The following is a 19,952-nucleotide window of genomic DNA, read 5'->3' as shown; positions in this document are numbered from 1 at the left end:
GCCGATAGATTAGCTTTTACCTTGTAGAAGTAGGAAGGAGTGGTCAATTTGGGAAAAATTCCTTAGCAGAAGATATAACGGTCTAAAAATAATAACAATATATTAATAAACTCAATTTTTTTATACAAATGGCGGTGTTTAAAATATTATTAACAGTGTTACTAATAATAAAGTTTTTATAGGACAGAGTACCTAATGAATAAAATAAATCTCAAATTATTTATTTATTTGTACCTAGTGTTAAGTTATTTGTTAGTATTACTTGTTGTAAATCTAAAAAGCATTATTGTGCAATGTGATGAATAATTTTTATATTTACCTGTAGTTACTTACTGTTTTTATGTTCGACTATCTTTCTCTCGATTTGATTATCTTTTTCAAAAATTCCCGTTAGAATGTATGAAAAATTACGATTTTTACTTTGTCTTGGTATTTAAAAAAGAGAACTTAAATGGAAAATTTTTAGACCCACCGTGAAACAGAAGAATTCAGTAAGTCAACTAAATTCTCTTGGTAATATAAAGATATGTAGGTATAATAATATATCACATTACTTACAATTTACAAATATTTGTTTCATTGAGAAAATTGAGTAAATTCACATAATGTTATTATAGTAGTGTTAATAAGACCAAGTGTTAATTGGTGAGTTTTAGCAGTAGTTAAATATCATTGTGATGTCAATGTAAACTGTAGGTTTTCCACTGAAATTTACCTGCCTACCTTACTTCCGCAATTTCTTGCGCGAGTGATTAGGTAGGTAGGTATACGTCGGCATACGTAGGTAGGTAGGTAGGTAGGTAGGTATATATAGGTATATTGTAGATTGGAGCTAAAATCTGAAGTTTTATTGCTTGTGGACACTAAAGGTGCCCACGCACTCGAACTGCACTGCTGCAGTGCAGTTCAAGTGCGTGGGCACCTTGAGCATAAGAATAAGAATTTACTAAAAATACATAATTCTATTTGCTTAATAGTTGCTTTAAGCAAATTAAATACCTACAGTTGAATGGTTTAAATGAAGTGATCGTCGAAATTATTTTACAGCTAATTTTTTGATCCAGATTTCTTAGTAAAAACTATACCAATAAGTATACAAATGAGGTTTCCTTTCTTCGAAATAGCTGTCACCTTCAAAAAGTATTTACCATAAAAGAAGGACGTACCAAAAAACGTTGTTTGAATTTCTTCAAAATTCAAAATCTGGGAATATGTGCCCTGAAACCGTAAAATAGTTATCAGACTAACCTATATGACAAAGAAATTGTAATAATTATTGTCTATAAATATTATTATAGATTGATTTTATTATTAATTATTATTATTATTAATTTCGGTCGCTAGATAATAGGTCACTCTTATACCTAGTCTACTTTACCACATGCCAGATGCAAGTATAATAAAGACGAAATTTCATTAAAATTATGTTTTTAAAACGGTAACCATTATTTGGTTACCATTTAATAGGTTACTGTTTTAAAAATAGTGTTAATACAGGTGAACCCAGTTGAAGAGTGGATGTTATTCCACACACACAGCCACAGCTCCAATACTATTTTGATTTTTCTCCACCCAACTCCACCAGTAAATAAAACCTATTAGAAAAATAATAAATGGTCTATTAGGTATACCTATGCCATGTCATATTTTTTTTTACGCAGCTAAAAAAACCCGCCCAATTCTTGCGCAAGCTTGCATTTTGGCGCAATTGACCTGATAATGCAAAAAAAGGATCTTATTCTGCAGAAAAAATCTAGAATTAAAACACTACTCATACCTACTCGTAGTTGATTACCTATGTAATAGGTACTTACCTTATTTACAATACAATTGGGTGCTTTTAAAACATTCTTTATTAAAGTAGCAAAAGCAAAATGCTTGCATGGATCATTTAACTTATAGGTCCAAAGCACATTACCAATTTTTTCGTCTTTTGATGAATATACCACAATTTTCACCTGTAATTGGTTAAATTAAAAAGTTAAAAAAATTATTACATCTTATCAATCTTATATTAAATTATATCCTTCAGAGTTAACAGATTTTAAAAATCTAATGCATTTTGAAATAATTCGATGTTCCTACAAATGAAAATAGAAAAGAATCGAATTTTATTCAAATAAACTTTTACAAGTGCTTCTGAACCATTAAAAGAAGTTACCACTGGTTCGGAATGTCATCCCTACCGAGAAGAACCAGCAAGAAACTCAGCAGTTGTTTTTCTTTCAAAATCTTGAATTGAATTGAAGCATCATCAAGCAAGAAAATCAAAATGATAACTTTTTATTTAATGAGAATAACGTTTATCCATTCTAGTAATACCTAGGTAAAGGTATTTCATATTTATTATTTTATAATTTATACTGACCTCATCTATATGGGTCTGAACGAGAAATGTTAAATTAAATTGACCGTAAAATTTAAATCCTTCAGAACGCAAACTAATTGTGTTTCTAGTCAAATTCTTGGACCGAGGACCCGAGCAGAAATCAAATCTCGTATAATTCACATTATACGGTCCCTGCAACATAGAGGTAAAGGTAAAGTACATTAAAGAAGTAATTATTTTGACCTCTGAAAGAAAAGTCAGAGTGTTTTTGGACTGTTTATACTGAAAATTTTAATACTTATGATTATTGTGATAGGTAAACAAAATCTTTCATCGTTACCATCAACAACCAATAGCCGGCTCACTACTGAGTACGGGTTTAAAGTGAAGGGTTTAGCCATAGTCCACCATGCTGGCCCAGTGCGGATTGTCAGACACACACCTTAGAGAACATTATAGAGAATTCTCAGGCTTGCAGATTTCCTCTTGATGTTTTCCTTCTCCGGTAAAGCAAGTAACATTTTGAATTGCCAACGTTTTAACCACTTGGCTATCACCGCTTGTTACTAAAGTTAAAATCCAAAGAAAAAACCTATACTTACGTAGTGATTAGGATCCTGGATACCTAGATCTATCATGTTGTTGATAACAGTGGAAAATGAAATAAATAAAACTATGGCGCGAATGAAAGCGTACATGATTTACCTATAATATCCAACCTATTAGTAAACTATATCATCATGAGGTACACCTACTTATTATTAACTATTACAGTTCCACTAATGGATTTTTAAACATTTTGAATATTATTGCTTTAGTTTGATCAAATCAGCAAGCACTCTGAAATCGGTATCTCATTTATAGGGTTGACAGTAGTATTTTTACTTTTCCCGTAGAAAATTAGAAAATATCCCTAGTTTGTACTAATAATAATGGATCCACCTCAGCTTTGCTTGGATAGAATGTTATAAAAATTCTTAGTCTTAATAAAATTTATGGAGCTAAACTGCTTGCAAATCTCAAGTGGCTAACTCTACAGTGATTTGAGCTGTAGGTAAGTTGATATGTCGTCAGTCAGGCAGTTTCTCCTTTTATATTTATATAATAATATATATGTAGGTACTAGGTACATAGAGTTGCTATTGGAAGAGGTAGTAATATCAACATTCTGTTACTGAGGGAAATAATGTGAACAAAATGATACCAAGAAGTACCTAGGTACTCTCAATGAGTGGACCAGTCAGTAAAGTTAACAGTGAGTTCGCTGGCGTGGCGCGAATATTTTCGACTTGAATCAGTAAGTTAGTGATTGACTGTAGATGTAGGCATTGTAATAGACTTATTGTAGCCTAGTTTTCAAGATAAATATGAGATAAACTTTAATAAGAATTTATAATTTGAAACAGACCAATATAGACTTATTCGGAAAAATTAACAAAACTTTTCCGTTACATTTTTTTGTAAAACAATTGACATTACCAAGCCTTTCAAAATATGATGCAAATAATATAAACACTCAAGGTCAAATAATAACAAAGACAATCACAGAAATACAGAAATAAATAATTAATAGGTACAACTGCATAAAAATATATTCAATATATATATTCAAGAAAATGAAAACAAAGGTTAAGTAGCCCAAATTATTATCTTTCTCGTATATTACTTGGGTATATTATGCTTCGTTTTACTTATTTACTAAGACTTTTCGTTTAATACAATATGTACAATAATTTGTACTTTACTTTTGTTATACGACAACAAAAGAAAAAATACTGTTTAGATATTATATAAAAATATGTAAGACATTTTTTTTTATATAGAATCGTTCAGAAGTATCGCTAATGATGGTACAGTCCACCTCAAAGTATAAAGAAGAAGTTTACGTGCCACCACTAGATGGTCTTGGTGTCGAAATCCACGATTTAAGAGTGCCCGATGAAGAGTCTAAGTTATACGTCATAGAAGTCGCGTTTTTCAACCAACTTCTCATATCAACTATAGTAACGTCAACAGGAGGCAGAGAAGTAAAAGAAGTGAGCAACAAAATAATAGCAACGGGGCAGATGAATTACGATCCATCAGATTATGAAAAAATGTGCCTGTTTGCGGATAATCCCCTAATAAGTATGATTTTCACTGAAATAGACGATATAATATCTACCTACTTAGATGTCATTGAGAATGTACAGAAAAGGAATACATTAACTAGAAATTATTTTACAGTAAAAATTCATCCCTTACGCAATGAAGAGGAAGTAGTAAATACATCAACTAACTCGAGCCCTTTAGGAACTGCTAAACTAGACCCAGATACTTATTGCTGTACAATCGATATTTTACCATTATTTACCGGTGAGCTTAATATTTTTTTAACATTCACAATCGGTTTTTAGTACTTGCCTGAATATAAGAACATCTTGAAAAGCTTTACTTATTATATTTTGATAAATAAAAAATTTGTCAATAATATATTTTACCAGTGCAGTAGAGTGATGGTGATAATAATTATTATTATTCCTTAACTAGTCTTGCGTTCACTATCTAATACTCGCGATAAAAATGTAACTATTGCTAAATAATACTCGTTTCTACTTTGGCTCACAGAATGCCTAAGTACCTAGAAGTTATCATTTATTATATTATACTAATTTTAGAAGTAAACAAAATGTGTTGGAAGAAACGTCTAGAACCAATATTTGAGCAGTCTGTCTTGTTAGTTAAAAGCTGGAACAATCTTCCATTGGTGACAATAACTTTGAAAGCAACAAGGAATCCAGCAAACATCTATCATCATAAAATGTTTAAGAATGCAAACTATATGAAAATCACTCTTGTTGGAAGTTACAACATGATATTACCGTTTGAAGATGAATATATTTATACTGCAGCGTCTAAGTTACCGCTTCAAAATGAAATGGTAAGAAAAACTCTATTTCATAAGATAAGTCACATTTTATCATTAAAAGTAAGACATTCTATTGAGCATAAAAATATAACTAATGGAAGTCATTCATCACATAAAAATTGCAATAGTTTAATAAAATGTATTTGTTGAAGCAATCGGGAATGTTTTGTTTCAACGACGGTTATAGATGGTCAAAAAGATTCAATAGCATGTCTTTTTACCCGCATTGGGAAAACCTGAGACTTGAACAGAAGTTGTGCAGCAGAGGAGATGAAAAACTCGAAATTAGTATTGAAGAATTACAAAACGAAGAAAACATAGACGTAAACTACTACGTGAATGAAAAGCCTGAGCAATGTAAGCATGTTTATAAATTATGAACAGAAGTGATAAATGTGAACCTTAGGTGTTTATAGGTTCTCTTTTTATTTTCAGTCACAACTTTGTGGGCTTCCTTTCACCGTGTTCTTATGCTAAAAGATACAGAAGAATTGTTAACGAAACATATACGCGAATACAAATGGCCGATAGAAGTTCATATTTATGGTGAAAATAAGGGCTATAGCTTTATGGGCTTCATAGATCTTTTCCGTCTTCTTTATCCTGGAGGTTTGAATTAAATCTTTTGATTCTCTTGTAGGAAAATAGTATTAGTAGCAGTAGTTTCAAGTACCTATTAGTTCCTTTATTTCTTACTATACACTCGTGCTTATATTATTATCTATTTGAGGTTTAAAAATTTACAATGATTGCGGTCCAATGAAAAGATATCTATGAAAACTGTGCCTAGAGGGAATGTGCTAACCAACCGGGACCATAACTGAACATTTTGCTGGCGAAAGCCTGACCAAGTATTCCCCAGACCCATGATAAATTTGGATGGACGTAGGCTACTTTTTGTCCCCAAAAATCTAAGGGTTCCCACAGGATTTTCAAAAATCCATTCTTTAAACCGATTTTGACAAAAGGTCCAGAGCTAACTTGCATCCCGGAGACAAGATTCAAGATTCAATGAAGACAGACATAGGGCTACTTTTCATGCCGAAAAATCAAAGAGTTCCCACAGGATTTTCAAAAGTCCATCCTTTAAACCGATTTTGACAAAATTTGGTCCAGATATAACTTGCATCCCGGAGACAAAATTCGAGATTCAATGAAGACAGACATAGGGCTACTTTTTATTCCGAAAAATCAAAGAGTTCCCACAGGATTTTTAAAAAACCTGAATCCACGTGGGCTAAGTCACGGGCATTATGTAGTTATTAATAACTAATTCATTTCAAGAGAAGACAGTTCGGTTGGTGGTACCACTACAATGGGTTGACGCACAGAGTATGATGGCTAATTGTGGATGCAAATTGCTTCTCAAGCCCAGTGACAATGTGCCGTCCATCTTGTCAGCCGTTCAGAAACCTAGCAAGTTAGTATTTTCCTCAACATATTAGATTAAACAAGTGTGAATTAAAAATTTAAAACACCCCCGACAAGTGAAGGTTACAGTAACTAGAAAAGAGCTGATAACTTTCAAACGGCTGAACCGATTTTCCTGGATTAAGTATAGCTAAGAATACTCTCGATCAAGCCACCTTTCAAACAAAAAAAACTGAACGAAGTTGTAGGCTAATAAGGGGCAAAGAAATGATACGTATTACCTGTGGAACCCTCATTTTTAAGGTCTACAACAGAATCAATTCAAACAAGCACTACTACAGAGATAATTTATGTACCACGCTCTACGGGTAGCGACGATAATTGTTCTTTTGTAATCGTTGAAATCTCCCTAGCCCATGCGATTATGGAGCCCTGCATACCACCACATTTAACAAAGTGAGTATTGAACTGTGTGTTTCAAATAAGAACATCCACTATTGTGGACTGACGAACTGGTCCCACCAGCAGTAGGTATACCAGCAGCAAACATTTTCATTCGATTTTGTTTTACTGTTTTCATTTTTAAGCTGAACGAAAAATATGAAAATTCCGACAAAACAAGTACAACATAATATAATAATTGATGTAGGTAGTTATTAGTAGTTTCCTAAATTTAAATCTAAGCATTTATTTTGCATGAGGCGTATTTCCCTAATATTCCACTGTTTAGGAAAACAATGAATTTTAGATGAGATCGTTTTGAAAAAAACTAATTAGGGACCTAAACAACAACATAAATCTATAATATTTCAACAGATCTGAAATAAACGAGATGCTAATCGAAATGGAAGTAATACCAACTAAACGCAAATGTACGGGGCGCGGTCAACTCGACCGCGACTGGCAATCCACAGTGCAAGCCGCGGCGAACGCGTTACGTCGTGTTCCATACTTTGGTAAAGTAATTATTCACATAATTAACTGCACCAACATTAGCAGCGGGATGTTTAGCCTAGTTGTGACAAAGCTTATCAATCGATTGCAATAGTTAAGTAACGTTGATCCAAGTCGGTAACTGGATGGGTGACTTAATATAGAGGTCCGAATTTGGGTTTTTCATCTCCTCCGCAACAGATCTGATATGAACGAGGTGCTAATCGAAATGCAAGTAGGTAATACTACTACTAAGTAGGTAATAACTAAACAACTACTGTAGATACAACTTATCAAGTTTGGAAACCCACTGCATTATTATCCCAAGAAAACTCTTCTACTTAACTAAGTTAAGTGATTTATGGATAGGGGTCATCATTGATGAATAAGAAATTAGTCTAGTATCGACTAATTTGTGAGACTTCGTCGATACTAGAGCTAATTACTTAAACTTGGACCCTTTCAAGTTAAGATTTTTATATAAACCTGCGAGGATGATACTGCCATTGGCGCAATTAGGTAAAATGCCATAAGCCTACGTTGTCGTATTAGTTTACAAATTGCGAAAAACCAAATTAAATTTGAATTTCGCGGGCAGACCCGTCTCATGCCCATTATATGTTACAGGTTTGACAGATTTGTGTACAATTAACCGTCAACTAAGTGAATCCCGCACCCGCGTGGAATTGATCACGTCATTCTGGCAGGATGCAGCCATTTACGTTAACAACAACTTTGTTATCAAGGATTTTCTACACTCCGATGGCACTTTTGAAGTAAGTGAACATTCAGGGAGGAAAATTAAAGAAAGTGTTAGTGGAGGTATGGCTAGGATTAAAATAGCAGACTTATTGCACTTACCTTTTTATTTTTTTATTAAATACTAAATAAGGCCTACTCGAACATACTAATACTTGGTCTTCGCTGAACATCAACAAATTTTTGTGGTATGAAAGCCATAGCAGCATTTGCTCCTACAAAAAGACCTTTGTTGTGGTCTAAGAGTTCATGATAATACTTACATTGAAAGATTTTAGAAAAAAGGCGCAGCAGACCACTCTGCAACCTATTTTACATATTTTACAAAATCATCTCAAACAAATTAAATATTTAGTAATTATTTCGTTCGCCTCTAGTCTCTAACTTCGTCTCTACATCACTTCATTGTTTTCAAAACCATTTTTAAAATTCAGGAACATTTCTTTTTTACATTTTCATATTGAACTTATTTATTATCCGTAGGAGATGCTAATGATAGCACACGCCTGTCTCATGCGCCTCGCGAACGAGACGCTGCACGTGGCAACTGATAACAGACAAGAGCTCAGCTCTACACTGAGGGCGGCGCGGCACGCCCGACATCTACAGGACTTGCCACATGCTATGGACCTTTATCGACAGGCATGTACTTCGTCATCATCATTATCAACCGATAGACGCCCACAGCTGGACCTAAGTCTCTTGTAAGGACTTCGAGGCGCCGTGGTCTTGTGCAGCGGCACCCTGCGACTTGATTGATATTGCCCGCCCACCTAGTGGGAGGTCTTCCAAACACTGTGCTTTCCGGTGCCAGGTCACCCTTCTAACACCTTGGGATCCGAACGTCCATTAGTTTTTCGAACTGCTCGTATGTGCTCTGCCTATTGCCATTTCAGCTACGCAACCCTTGAGCTACGTCGCGCGTCGATTACTCTGGTTTTCCTTCGGATAGGAGATATTTTTGAGAATTTCTCGAAAAATATTTTACCTTTAGCTATGGTACCTCATACTAGGTAGTTTCATAGTAAATAGCTGACGCCCGCGACTTCGTCCGCGTGGATTTAGGTTTTTCGAAATCCCGTGGAAACTCTTTGGTTTTCCGGGATAAAAAGTAGCCTATGTGCTAATCCAGGATAATTTAATATGAACTTTATACCATAGCAATAAAGCTCAAATTGACTACGTTTTAGTTAGAAATCATTTGTATGGGAAAAAGAAAAGGGCTATTTTTAGGGTTTTTCCAGCAATAATTCTAATTTTTCTCGCCGTAAAAACCATCCTTGAACTTCAACGAACATTTTAAAAAAAGATTTGGCCAAATTGGTCCAGGCGTTGTTGAGTTATGCGCTTACCAACACATTTTGCGATTCATTTTTATATTATAGATTATATTTACGGAACGATTACCTACTTAGCTTAAAAAAAAAAAATTTCTGTTAAAAATTTTTGTATATCTACCTAGTTGGTGGCATCCAAACCTCGGGAGGCGAACAGCTGGCGTGAGCTCGCCACTTGTCTCAAAGATGTAGATAACGACTGGGCGAACGTGTGCATCAACAAAGCAATCATGTTGAATCTTCGACACCCATTAAGGTATGCTTTACTATATTTTTCAATTCAGCCAGCCAATTTTGAGTTCTTGATGACTTTTGCACTTGTGTATTAAAAAATTGGTGCCAGGACCAATTAAAATCTACTTAAATACCCTACTCGTGGCTCGTATCCATCAGCCTGTATGCGTCCACTGCTGGACATAGGCCTTTCCAAGAGCGCGCCACCAAACACGGTCCTCCGCCTTCCTCATCCACCCGCTCCCCGCCACCTTCTTCAGGTCATCGGTCCAGCGGGCAGGAGGTCGTCCCACACTGCGCTTACCGGTACGCGGTCTCCACTCCAGAACACGTCTGCCCCATCGGCCGTCGGTTCTGCGACAGACATGACCTGCCCATTGCCACTTCAGCTTGCTAATCCTTTGAGCTATGTCGGTCGCTTTTGTTCTTCTGCGAATTTCCTCGTTCCGGATTTTATCCCTGAGAGTAATACCCAACATAGCTCGCTCCATAGCGCGCTGAGCGACCTTTAGTTTGTGGACGAGGCCAACTGTCAGTGTCCACGTTTCTGCTCCATACGTCATCACAGGTAGGACGCACTGATTGAAGACCTTAGTCTTAAGGCTTTGTGGTATCGACGATTCGAAGACCTGACGTAGCTTTGAAAATGCTGCCCAGCCCAGCTGAATTCTTCTGTCAGCTTCCTTGTCGAAGTTGTTCCTGCCGAGTTGTATAATCTGGCCGAGGTAGTTATATTCTTGAACAACTTCGATGCTAACATTCCCGACGGTGACGGGTCTTGAGATAGCGTGCTCGTTAAACATTACTTTCGTTTTGTCTATGTTCATCTCAAGACCTACTCGTCTGGAAGAACAGCTAAGCTCGATCAGCATTTCCTCAAGGTCCTGCAGCGATTCAGCCAATAGAACTATGTCGTCCGCAAATCGCAAGTGTGAGATATTTTCGCCATTCACGTTTATGCCTCGACCTTTCCAGTCCAATTCCTTAAACGCGTCTTCTAAGGCACAGGTGAAAAGTTTTGGGGATATAACATCTCCCTGCCTCACACCTCTTCGTATAGGGATTGGATTGGTTTGTTGGTCTTGGACTTGGACGGACATGGTGGCGGAGTCATACAAACATCTCAGCACTTGGATATAATGCCAGTCGACTTGGCATCGCTGCAATGAATCCAGAACAGCCCAGGTCTCGATGGAATCGAAGGCTTTCTCGTAGTCCACAAACGCTAGACAGAGGGGTAGATTATACTCTTGAGTCTTCTGTATAATCTGCCGTAGCGTGTGGATGTGGTCTACGGTACTGTAGCCCTGTCGAAACCCCGCCTGCTCCGGAGGCTGAAATTCGTCAAGTCTTCGGGCGAGACGATTCGTAATCACCCTCGAGAACAGCTTATAAATATGGCTTAGAAGTGAGATTGGTCTGTAGTTCTTGAGCAGACTTTTATCTCCTTTTTTGAAAAAGAGCACAGTAACACTTCTACTCCATTTTTCAGGTGTTATGCCAGTTTTGATGACGGTATTAAAGAGGTCTTTAAGCTTGTTGAGAATTGGCTTTCCTCCTGCGCGCAGGAGCTCCGCTGTAATACCGTCATCACCTGGGGCTTTGTTATTCTTCAGCTGCCCGAGAGCTATACTAATCTCGCCTACGTCGATATCCGGGAGGTCATCGTGGCTCGTAGTGCATACTTTATACCTACTTATCTCCTCCATATTTGAATCGACAAGAAACAAGACGTAACTAAAAAAATTAAAAACTATGCAAAAAACGAAGTAAAAAGTTAAAAAAAATGCATTTGTAAATGGTAAGATTGCAGTCAAGGGCTAACTTGTATCTGAATAAAAAAAAACATAATGGTGCCATACAGCCGCCATACTTGCCGCCATATTGATGTTTTTCAAAAACAAATGTCACTCGTACTATGATCTACCGAAGTTTTCTATAAGGAAGAAACTCACATAATACCTAGGTATATGAACCCTGAAAACATTCGGTAGCTGAACACTCCTTTTGCTAGACATTCGTGAAAAATTGCAATCGCGATCACAAAATATTACGTCAATACTTAGTCATGATTTTTTCTTACGGAACGTGGTCTAAGTATCAATATCACTTTTCGAACACCAGATTTAGGCGACCCCGTTCAGAACACAATAAGATGTCATCTAAAACCTTAAGCCTTTTCGAGTACCTAGGTATCCTTCATGCTTCGACTAGGTAGGTATGCTGTGGCTATATGTATAAGATCTCATCTGTCGTCTAAAATTCATAGTCATAATAATAAAATTATTGTTTAATATTTTTTCAGTCTACTCTCTAAAGGTGGAGCAGTATTTGAAGTTGATCCGGATGCTGCCGAACCCTTCTTCACTGCCCTGATGGCGTTTTACCCATTTTATACTTGCTTGTGGGTGGCTGCCAACGCGTATTTCTTGCATAGAGAACTGTTTCACATGGCGCATGAAATCATGGAACAAGTTAAAAAGTTGGTAAACTTTTCAGAAGTTTAGTAAACTTTTTATTTATTGTGTAGGAAAGGGTTGTACTTATATGGCTTAATTAGGTGTGAATAATGGTCCAGTAGTCATCCAATAGTAGTCCAATAATCGGTCTGATAGCCGTGATAACCTAGTGGTTTGGACGTTCGCCTCCTATTCGGGAGATTGGGGGTTCGATCCCGGGCATGCACCTAAACTTTTCGTAGTTATGTGCGTTTCAACAAATTAAATATTACTTTAACGGTTTTAACGGTGAAGGAAAACGTGACAAAACCTGCACGCCTGAAAGTTCTCCATAATGTTCTCAAAGGTGTGTGAAGTCTGCCAGCGTGGTACCTTTCTCATATACTGAGAGGAGACCCGTGCTCTGTAGTGAGCCGGCAATGGGTTGATCGCGATGAATCAATAAGAGATAGCCTAGTGGTCAAGTGTTCGGCCTCCTATTCGAGGTTCCGAGATTCGATCCTGGGCACGCACCTCTAACTTTTCGAATTTAATTATGTGTGATAAAAACTATAACAAATCTAATGTCAAAACCATATACCTACTTACCGTCGTTGTGCATGGAATCGTTTTTGATATCATTTTGTTTGGTTTTAAAAAGCATGTATTACAATATGAACCTGTTCTTTAGCAGGTGTGCTAGTTCAAGGGATAATGTTTTTAGCTATGTGATTTTGAGCTAAAAGTAGGTAAAAGTAGCTAAAAGTAGGTACAGCATATTTTTTTTTATTAAATTCAAAAGAGTCTCCTTAAAACTTGTGATTTTCTACATAGCGGAATTTTCATGCATAGCGACGATACTAACTATATGTACTTATCTACTTAATTAGAACAGAAGCGGAAGGGTTATCACAAGAGATGGCTTTCCCTCGCGTTTGGGAGCATGAGCTCGGCGATTGGTGGGACCACACCCCTTTGCTGCCCGGCACTAGCCGTTACTACGAAACTGCAGATCTGCTACTCAGGCTACGAGCCGTAACCGTAAGTTAAGCTTCGATAGCTCAACGGTTGAGGAGCGGATTGAATTCCGAGAGGTCGGTGGTTCAAACCCCACCCGTTACACTATTGTCGTACCTACTCCTGGCACACGCTTAATTGGAGGGGAAAGGGAAGTATTAGTCATGATTAGCATGACTAATATTCTTTACTATAAAAAAAAACTACTAACTAAAACTACTTATTACTTATAGTATTTCTAAAAACCTTAATCACGCGGACGAACATGCGAGAATCTAAATTCTCCCTCTTTTACGACGCAAATGGCTTTCTGATTGGGATTTTTTTTCTGGAGTTAGTTACAGACTTAACTAGTTAAAAATTTTATCTACATGTCTACCAAAATGTTGCAGCTTGCAGAGATATGTATAGCTCGGGCTTTTCTGGAAACTGATGAAAGTGCTGTATACTATCACATGGTTGCCCTATGTTGTCGCATCAGAGGAAACATAGATGACGCATTGTGCCATATTAAGCAAGGAATCGAGAAATATGGTGAAGTAAGAAGACGATTTTTATTAAGGAGTTCCTTAACTTTACTGGTGTACAGATATCTTAGTATTTTTTCGGATTGAAGGGTGGCTACGGGACTCTAGTACGTCCGTCCGTCCGTTTGTCTGTCCGATTGTTTGAATGTGTAGGTATTTCAACAAAGGTTTTAAAAACAAGTTGTACTAACTTAGCTCCGATTATCTCCAGACTTTGCAATCTCTCTTTATCGAAAGGTATTTTTCCAAATTGTTTTAAAAAAGCTTTGGTAACACCTATATTCAAAAGTGGTGATAGAAGCAGTGTCAATAATTATAGACCCATTTCAATGCTGACTTCGCTTTCAAAAATATTTGAGAAAGTCTTAAATAACAGATTAGTTGGCTATTTAGAATCGCAAAATCTTATATCTCCTAATCAGTATGGTTTTAGGAAAAAGAAATCAACAGAAGACGCGGCTCTCAATTTAACCGAAACGATTACTAGGTCCTTAGATCAGAGACTAAAATGCGTTGGGGTTTTCCTGGACTTATCCAAAGCATTTGACACTGTTTCTATCCCCATACTACTCAAAAAATTGGATAACATAGGTATCAGGGGTATAGCGCTGGATATTTTCAAAGATTACTTGACAAACCGCTCGCAGCAAGTTAAAGTAAATGAATACCTTAGCGATGAAATGCCTCTTACTTACGGTGTCCCCCAGGGTAGCATACTGGGCCCCACGTTATTTCTCATATACATAAATAATCTCTGTCGCCTGGCTATTCCAAATTGCAAAATTATATCTTACGCTGATGATACTGTCTTACTCATTACAGGGAACACATGGGAAAATACCTTTAAAAATGCTGAGTTTGGACTAAAAAAGGTGTCGGATTGGTTAGCTGCAAATTTACTGAGCCTAAACGTTACCAAAACTAAATTCCTCACCTTCTCACCCTCTGCTGCATCTCAACCCTCCCCTAATTTATGCTTGAAAGCCCATATCTGTAACTCTTTTGATAATAACTCAAATTGTGATTGTCCTGCTGTAGAATATGCTAAAAACATAAAATATCTTGGTCTTCTCATAGATAACACTTTGTCGTGGAAATTACATTTATCAAATTTAACATCAAAAATAAGAAAATTAATATATATATTTAAGAACCTTAGGTCATCAGTAAGTAGAGACACTATCTTTATGGTATATTATGCAATATCCCAATCATTACTCAAGTATTGTATATCGGTCTGGGGAGGGAGTACTAAAACTGCGATGCTACAGCTAGAAAGAGCACAGAGATCGATTTTGAAAGTAATGACTAAAAAACCTTTCAGATATCCAACTACAGAATTATATAAAGACTGCAAAGTTCTAACAGTCCGCCAACTATACTTATTCCATATTATTATACGCAAACATAATTCCGTTAGTTATGATAAAAATTTGGTAAAGAGAAGAATGGATGTAATTTTTCGAACTGAAAGACATAAAACTGCACTTGCTGGGAGACAATATCACATCGTTAGCTGTAGACTGTACAATAAAATTAATAAAGCTATTAACATTTATCCACTAAATAGAAGTGAATGTAAAAAACGAGTTAAAGAATGGCTACTCAAACAAACGTACGTTGATACTGAAAAAATGCTGGAAGTTCAAACGTAACATACCTACTTAATAACATAACAATTTCAAACGTATTACATATATAATATATATAACACTTGCACACTTTCACACAGACACACGCACTCACGCACACACACACACGCACACACGCACACACACACATACACACTTACACACACACGCATACACACTACAAGCACACCTTGTATTGTATACAAAAATAATATAAAAAATTGAAATATTTTATGTAAATTAAAATAGTAAATTATGTATTACATATTAACTATTAACTATGACTCAATTAGTAAAGGAGAGCACTGTCGCCTAAGATACAGGTTTACCGAGTTTAGGGACAGTGGATCAACAATATAATTTGTGCTAGTTTTGTCAGTTTTATTAGGTTAATACTAAATTATTTTAAATCATATTTTAGTTGTTTTAGTTGTAATTTTGTCTAGAATAAGTTGTAACTTTTGTAAAATTTTGGCTGCAATAAACAATTTATTTATTTATTTATTATATTTATTCTGTTGCCGCTATAACAAATACCTACTAGAAAATTCAAAATGGCCACCAGGAAAATTAAAAATAAATAAAAAGTGTTATTTCTACGATGTTACGGAACCCTTCGTGTGCGATACTACTCTCACTTGACCGATCTTTTTTTAGTTCTATTGTATCTAATTCTAATCGTCTTCATATTTGTTATACATATATGTATATTGACTTTGCAATTATATCTTACCATTGAGCCTGCAGACTATTTTATTGCTCAAGAACTTAGCAGATGCATCGTGCTTGAGCTCATGGTTATCGATAGTACCTAATCAGCGTATACAGATCAAGGTCTGACATAGAACATAAAGGAGGTCAGCTAACGAAACAGGATGCCGGGTTTATCACACTTAGACCGATACACCTACGTTCCACAAGTCAATAATAGAGTCATTAACTTGGTTTTTAATATTTACACCCAAGTTTTAATTTAGATTTGTCTCTTAGATCATGTATTTGAGAAGCTTGGAGGGCGAGTGCTACCACAAGCGAAAAGAATTGACTGCTTCCATGGCGTCATTTGAAAAAATCGGCAGTTGTGGCAGCCCTTACATGTACGTTTATTTTACATAGGAATACAGCAAAATGATGAAATGAGACCGAATGGGCCGAATACCTAGATACTAAAACGCCTCTTAATATTTGATAGGGTCTTTATAAGTAAGATTTTGAACAGTGTTATACATAGGTAATCCAAAGCCTACGCGACTATTCGGTATCCTAATATTATGTGCGCACACCTAAATTCTTAGTTCAAAGCTTATAAAAGATTTGCAAGAGCCACTCGTGGCGAACACAATACATATTAGTACCTAACTGCTTACTGAATATCCGAATAATAGCTTAGAAAGGTAGCTAGTGCTGCCGTCACTCGCAGGTAGGTATTGAGGAGAAAATGGAGGGTTTGACTCTTGTAGAATGGAATAAAATAGATTTTTATTCTTTACAAATAAACTTTTGCAAGTGCTTGTGAATCGTCAAGAGAATTGGTAGCTCTTGCGGCTTTTGCGGCACTTGCGCAAAGGCTGAAATCTGAGATCTCGTAAAATTGTTCTTACGTTTTTTTAATTGATACTTAGATTGCTGGACTGCAATCAGACCTGGTGGCAAGTGATGATGCAGCCTAAGATGGAACGCGCTTGCCTAGAAGATGCTTATTCACTCTTGGCTTGAAGTTTTGTTTGATTCTGCAGTTCCTTGCTGTCACTACCACGCCGTGATCATGTGCGAGTTCAGGCCACATTAACGGATCTCACCCGGCGCAACCCCAGTGCTTACGCGTGGATGGCGCTCGCGGATGATTGGATGATGGTAACAACTAATAAAATAGAACCTCATAAGAAACCTCAGAAGGTCCCAGTGGGCGATGTAAAGAACTGCGCTTGCAGTTTTTCTACGTGGTCAAATCAGAAATAAGGAATCAGGTTGACGGACGACATCAAACGAGTCTTGATAATCATGATAAAGAGCTAAAAATCTAGGTTTCTATCAGGGGGCTTTCCTTTGTAGCGAGAGAAATATCTGTAACTAGCTGACGCCCGCGACTTCGCCCGCGTGGATTTAGGTTTTTCGAAATCCCGTGGGAACTCTTTGATTTTCCGGGATAAAAAGTACCCTATGTGCTAATCCAGGATATTATCTATCTCCATTCTAAATTTCAGCCAAATCCGTCCAGTAGTTTTTGCGTGAAGGAGTAACAAACATACACACACACACACACACACACACATACAAACTTTCGCCTTTATAATATTAGTGTGATGTGATTTTAGAAATCGGTGTAGGTAGGCAAACAGATGCCTATATTGACAAAAAAAACTTCAGAAACTCTTCCATCATGGAAATCTTTTAAAAAAACCTAAAGTCAGCAAACGGGCGAACATTATAATATCTCTAAGTCTCATTCTACACTTTGCATGTGTGCTCTAAAGGCATGAAATAAAAAGCTTCTTAATGGTTTTCAACGCAGATTTCATAGTAATTTAAAACATTTTACAAGAAATTCAAAACATTTATATACTTATTTTTATATACTTATATTTATATACTTATTACTAGTCTTAAAATAGGTAGACATGTGCAAAGTCATAATTAAACAATAATAAGATATATTTATTAGCAAAGTGCGATGGGCGAGGGTGGTGACGCCGATGCAACCAAGGAGCAGCGTGCTGCAGCGGCCAACGCGGCCATGTGCGCGCTCAACGCGCTCAGGTGCGACCGCAGCGCGGCGCGCGCGTGGTCGCTGCTGGCCATCCTCCTCAAGCCCAGCGCTCGCCGACAATACTGCAGGGAAATGGCTGTTTTGGTAATTATTGACTATTCTCACTACTCATCGACTATTACTAAGTTTTTCTTATATAGGTACCTAAGAAAATTTGTATTGACTTGTATTTACTTGTTGATTATGGTACCTAAGAGAAACTAGAAAATGTTTTACTTTGGTACCTCGAGTTAGTTGATGATACCTCGGTGCCGAGCACCACAAAATATCTACTGAGCGTGCACTGTGCCACCAAGTACCTACCTACCCTGCCATTCATTTCTTTTAGTTCTACCGACATGTGATTGTTCTGTGTAGTTGTCTCACCCTTATATTTCATGAAATGTTTATATACAGGATGTTTGGTAATTAGTATATAAAGACGACACGTACCCATGCTACTTTGATCTGATAAATACAATGCTGAAGTAAAATGACGAAATAAAATTAAAAAAAAATCCATACAAAATTTTAATTTTTTTTTATGTCCGAGTTTTCATGGCCCTAACGTGCCCTAACACACTGAGATCGTTGGCCATCTTTAGATAGGTAAAGACCAACGATCTCAGTGAGCTTTTTTGATTTTTTTTTAATTTTATTTCGTCATTTTACTTCAGCATTATATTTATCAGATCAAAGTAGCATGGGTACGTGTCGTCATTATATACTAATTACCAAACACCCTGTAGAAGAATGTACAGCGCCCAGACAAGTCGACAAGACTTAAGGGTGTTAAGAACCTATGTATGTAAATATCTATAAGAATTATATCGATAATATTTTAAAAATACCGCTTTATATATTAGTTATCTCGTATAATATGTACCAGGTACGTCTATGTATACGAGATAACTATTAGTCATTTCGGAGTCGGAAAAATATTTAATAATTGCCATTTTTTTGTGTTCCAGTGTGGCGAAAATAAATTATTATCGCCAAAATACTCCAAACATGCCATGGATTCGCAACAGTCTTTCTGTTTTCGTCTTGGAAAAGCTCTACGGGAATGTCGTTGCAAAATGTGTGATCATCTTTCATTTTAGTGTTTTTAGGGTTCGTATTTACTATGCCTCCATTGTCCGTCTGTTTGTCTGTCTGTCAGCGAGCTGTATCTCCGAATAGGTACAGAAGGAAATTTTCCACAGAATGTGTATATCTTTTTCTATTGCCGATCGAGCTCAGAATACATAATATGGTTTAAAGAAATAATAAAAACTTTTGAGCCCCCATTTTGAATTATTATTCGCCATTATTTGACAGACAGACAGACTGTGGAGGCTTAGTAGCTAGGTCGGTTTGGCATCCTTCGGAACCCTACAAAGAAGTAAGTATTATTTCATTAAGTTTTCTTATTACAATAAACCAAAAAAAAATGATTTTTATTGGTTTTTTTTAAATACCAACAGAGGGTTCTTATGTTTACTGGTCCCACTGCATAGATCCAATATAGGTATTATAAATCCGAAAAATATGTGCAATGTAGGTTGTAGGTAGATGTTTTTTTCTCAGATGCGAATCAGGCATTTTGCACTTTATTTTCTACCACCACAAGAAGAAAAATACATCGTGCTGAAGATTCCCATTTCCTTGCGTGTTGTCAATGAGAATAGCTTAGCAGATTTTTTCCCGGGTTTAGGATTTAGATTTGCCAAGTACACCACT

At 36.5% G+C, this 19,952-nt stretch overlaps 2 protein-coding genes across 2 annotated transcripts; one reads left to right on the top strand and one right to left on the bottom strand.

The window, feature by feature from the left end:
- Positions 1–2: 2 nt before the first annotated feature.
- On the bottom strand, positions 3–2,534 carry LOC123869625. Its single transcript, XM_045912607.1, has 4 exons — positions 2,369–2,534; positions 1,815–1,958; positions 923–1,218; positions 3–863 (listed from the first exon to the last, which is right to left on the bottom strand). The coding sequence occupies exons 1-3, from the start codon at positions 2,528–2,530 to the stop codon at positions 1,048–1,050; spliced, it is 477 nt and encodes a 158-aa protein (XP_045768563.1). The 5' UTR covers positions 2,531–2,534; the 3' UTR covers positions 3–863; positions 923–1,047.
- Positions 2,535–3,836: 1,302 nt separating this feature from the next.
- Positions 3,837–19,757, top strand: LOC123869610. The gene is made up of 19 exons (XM_045912590.1): positions 3,837–3,957; positions 4,153–4,456; positions 4,556–4,684; positions 4,987–5,249; positions 5,390–5,594; positions 5,673–5,846; positions 6,522–6,657; positions 6,912–7,064; positions 7,425–7,564; positions 8,169–8,317; positions 8,784–8,942; positions 9,763–9,893; positions 12,177–12,353; positions 13,200–13,350; positions 13,719–13,865; positions 16,475–16,581; positions 17,221–17,338; positions 18,147–18,335; positions 19,202–19,757. The coding sequence occupies exons 1-19, from the start codon at positions 3,946–3,948 to the stop codon at positions 19,331–19,333; spliced, it is 2,976 nt and encodes a 991-aa protein (XP_045768546.1). The 5' UTR covers positions 3,837–3,945; the 3' UTR covers positions 19,334–19,757.
- The last annotated feature ends 195 nt before the right edge of the window (positions 19,758–19,952 follow it).

This window comes from Maniola jurtina, chromosome 11 (genome assembly GCF_905333055.1).
Source record: "Maniola jurtina chromosome 11, ilManJurt1.1, whole genome shotgun sequence".
NCBI classification, from domain to species: Eukaryota; Metazoa; Arthropoda; class Insecta; order Lepidoptera; family Nymphalidae; genus Maniola; species Maniola jurtina.
The sequence above is the reverse complement of the archived record's forward strand: the minus strand, read 5'-3'. Positions and strand labels throughout refer to the sequence as shown.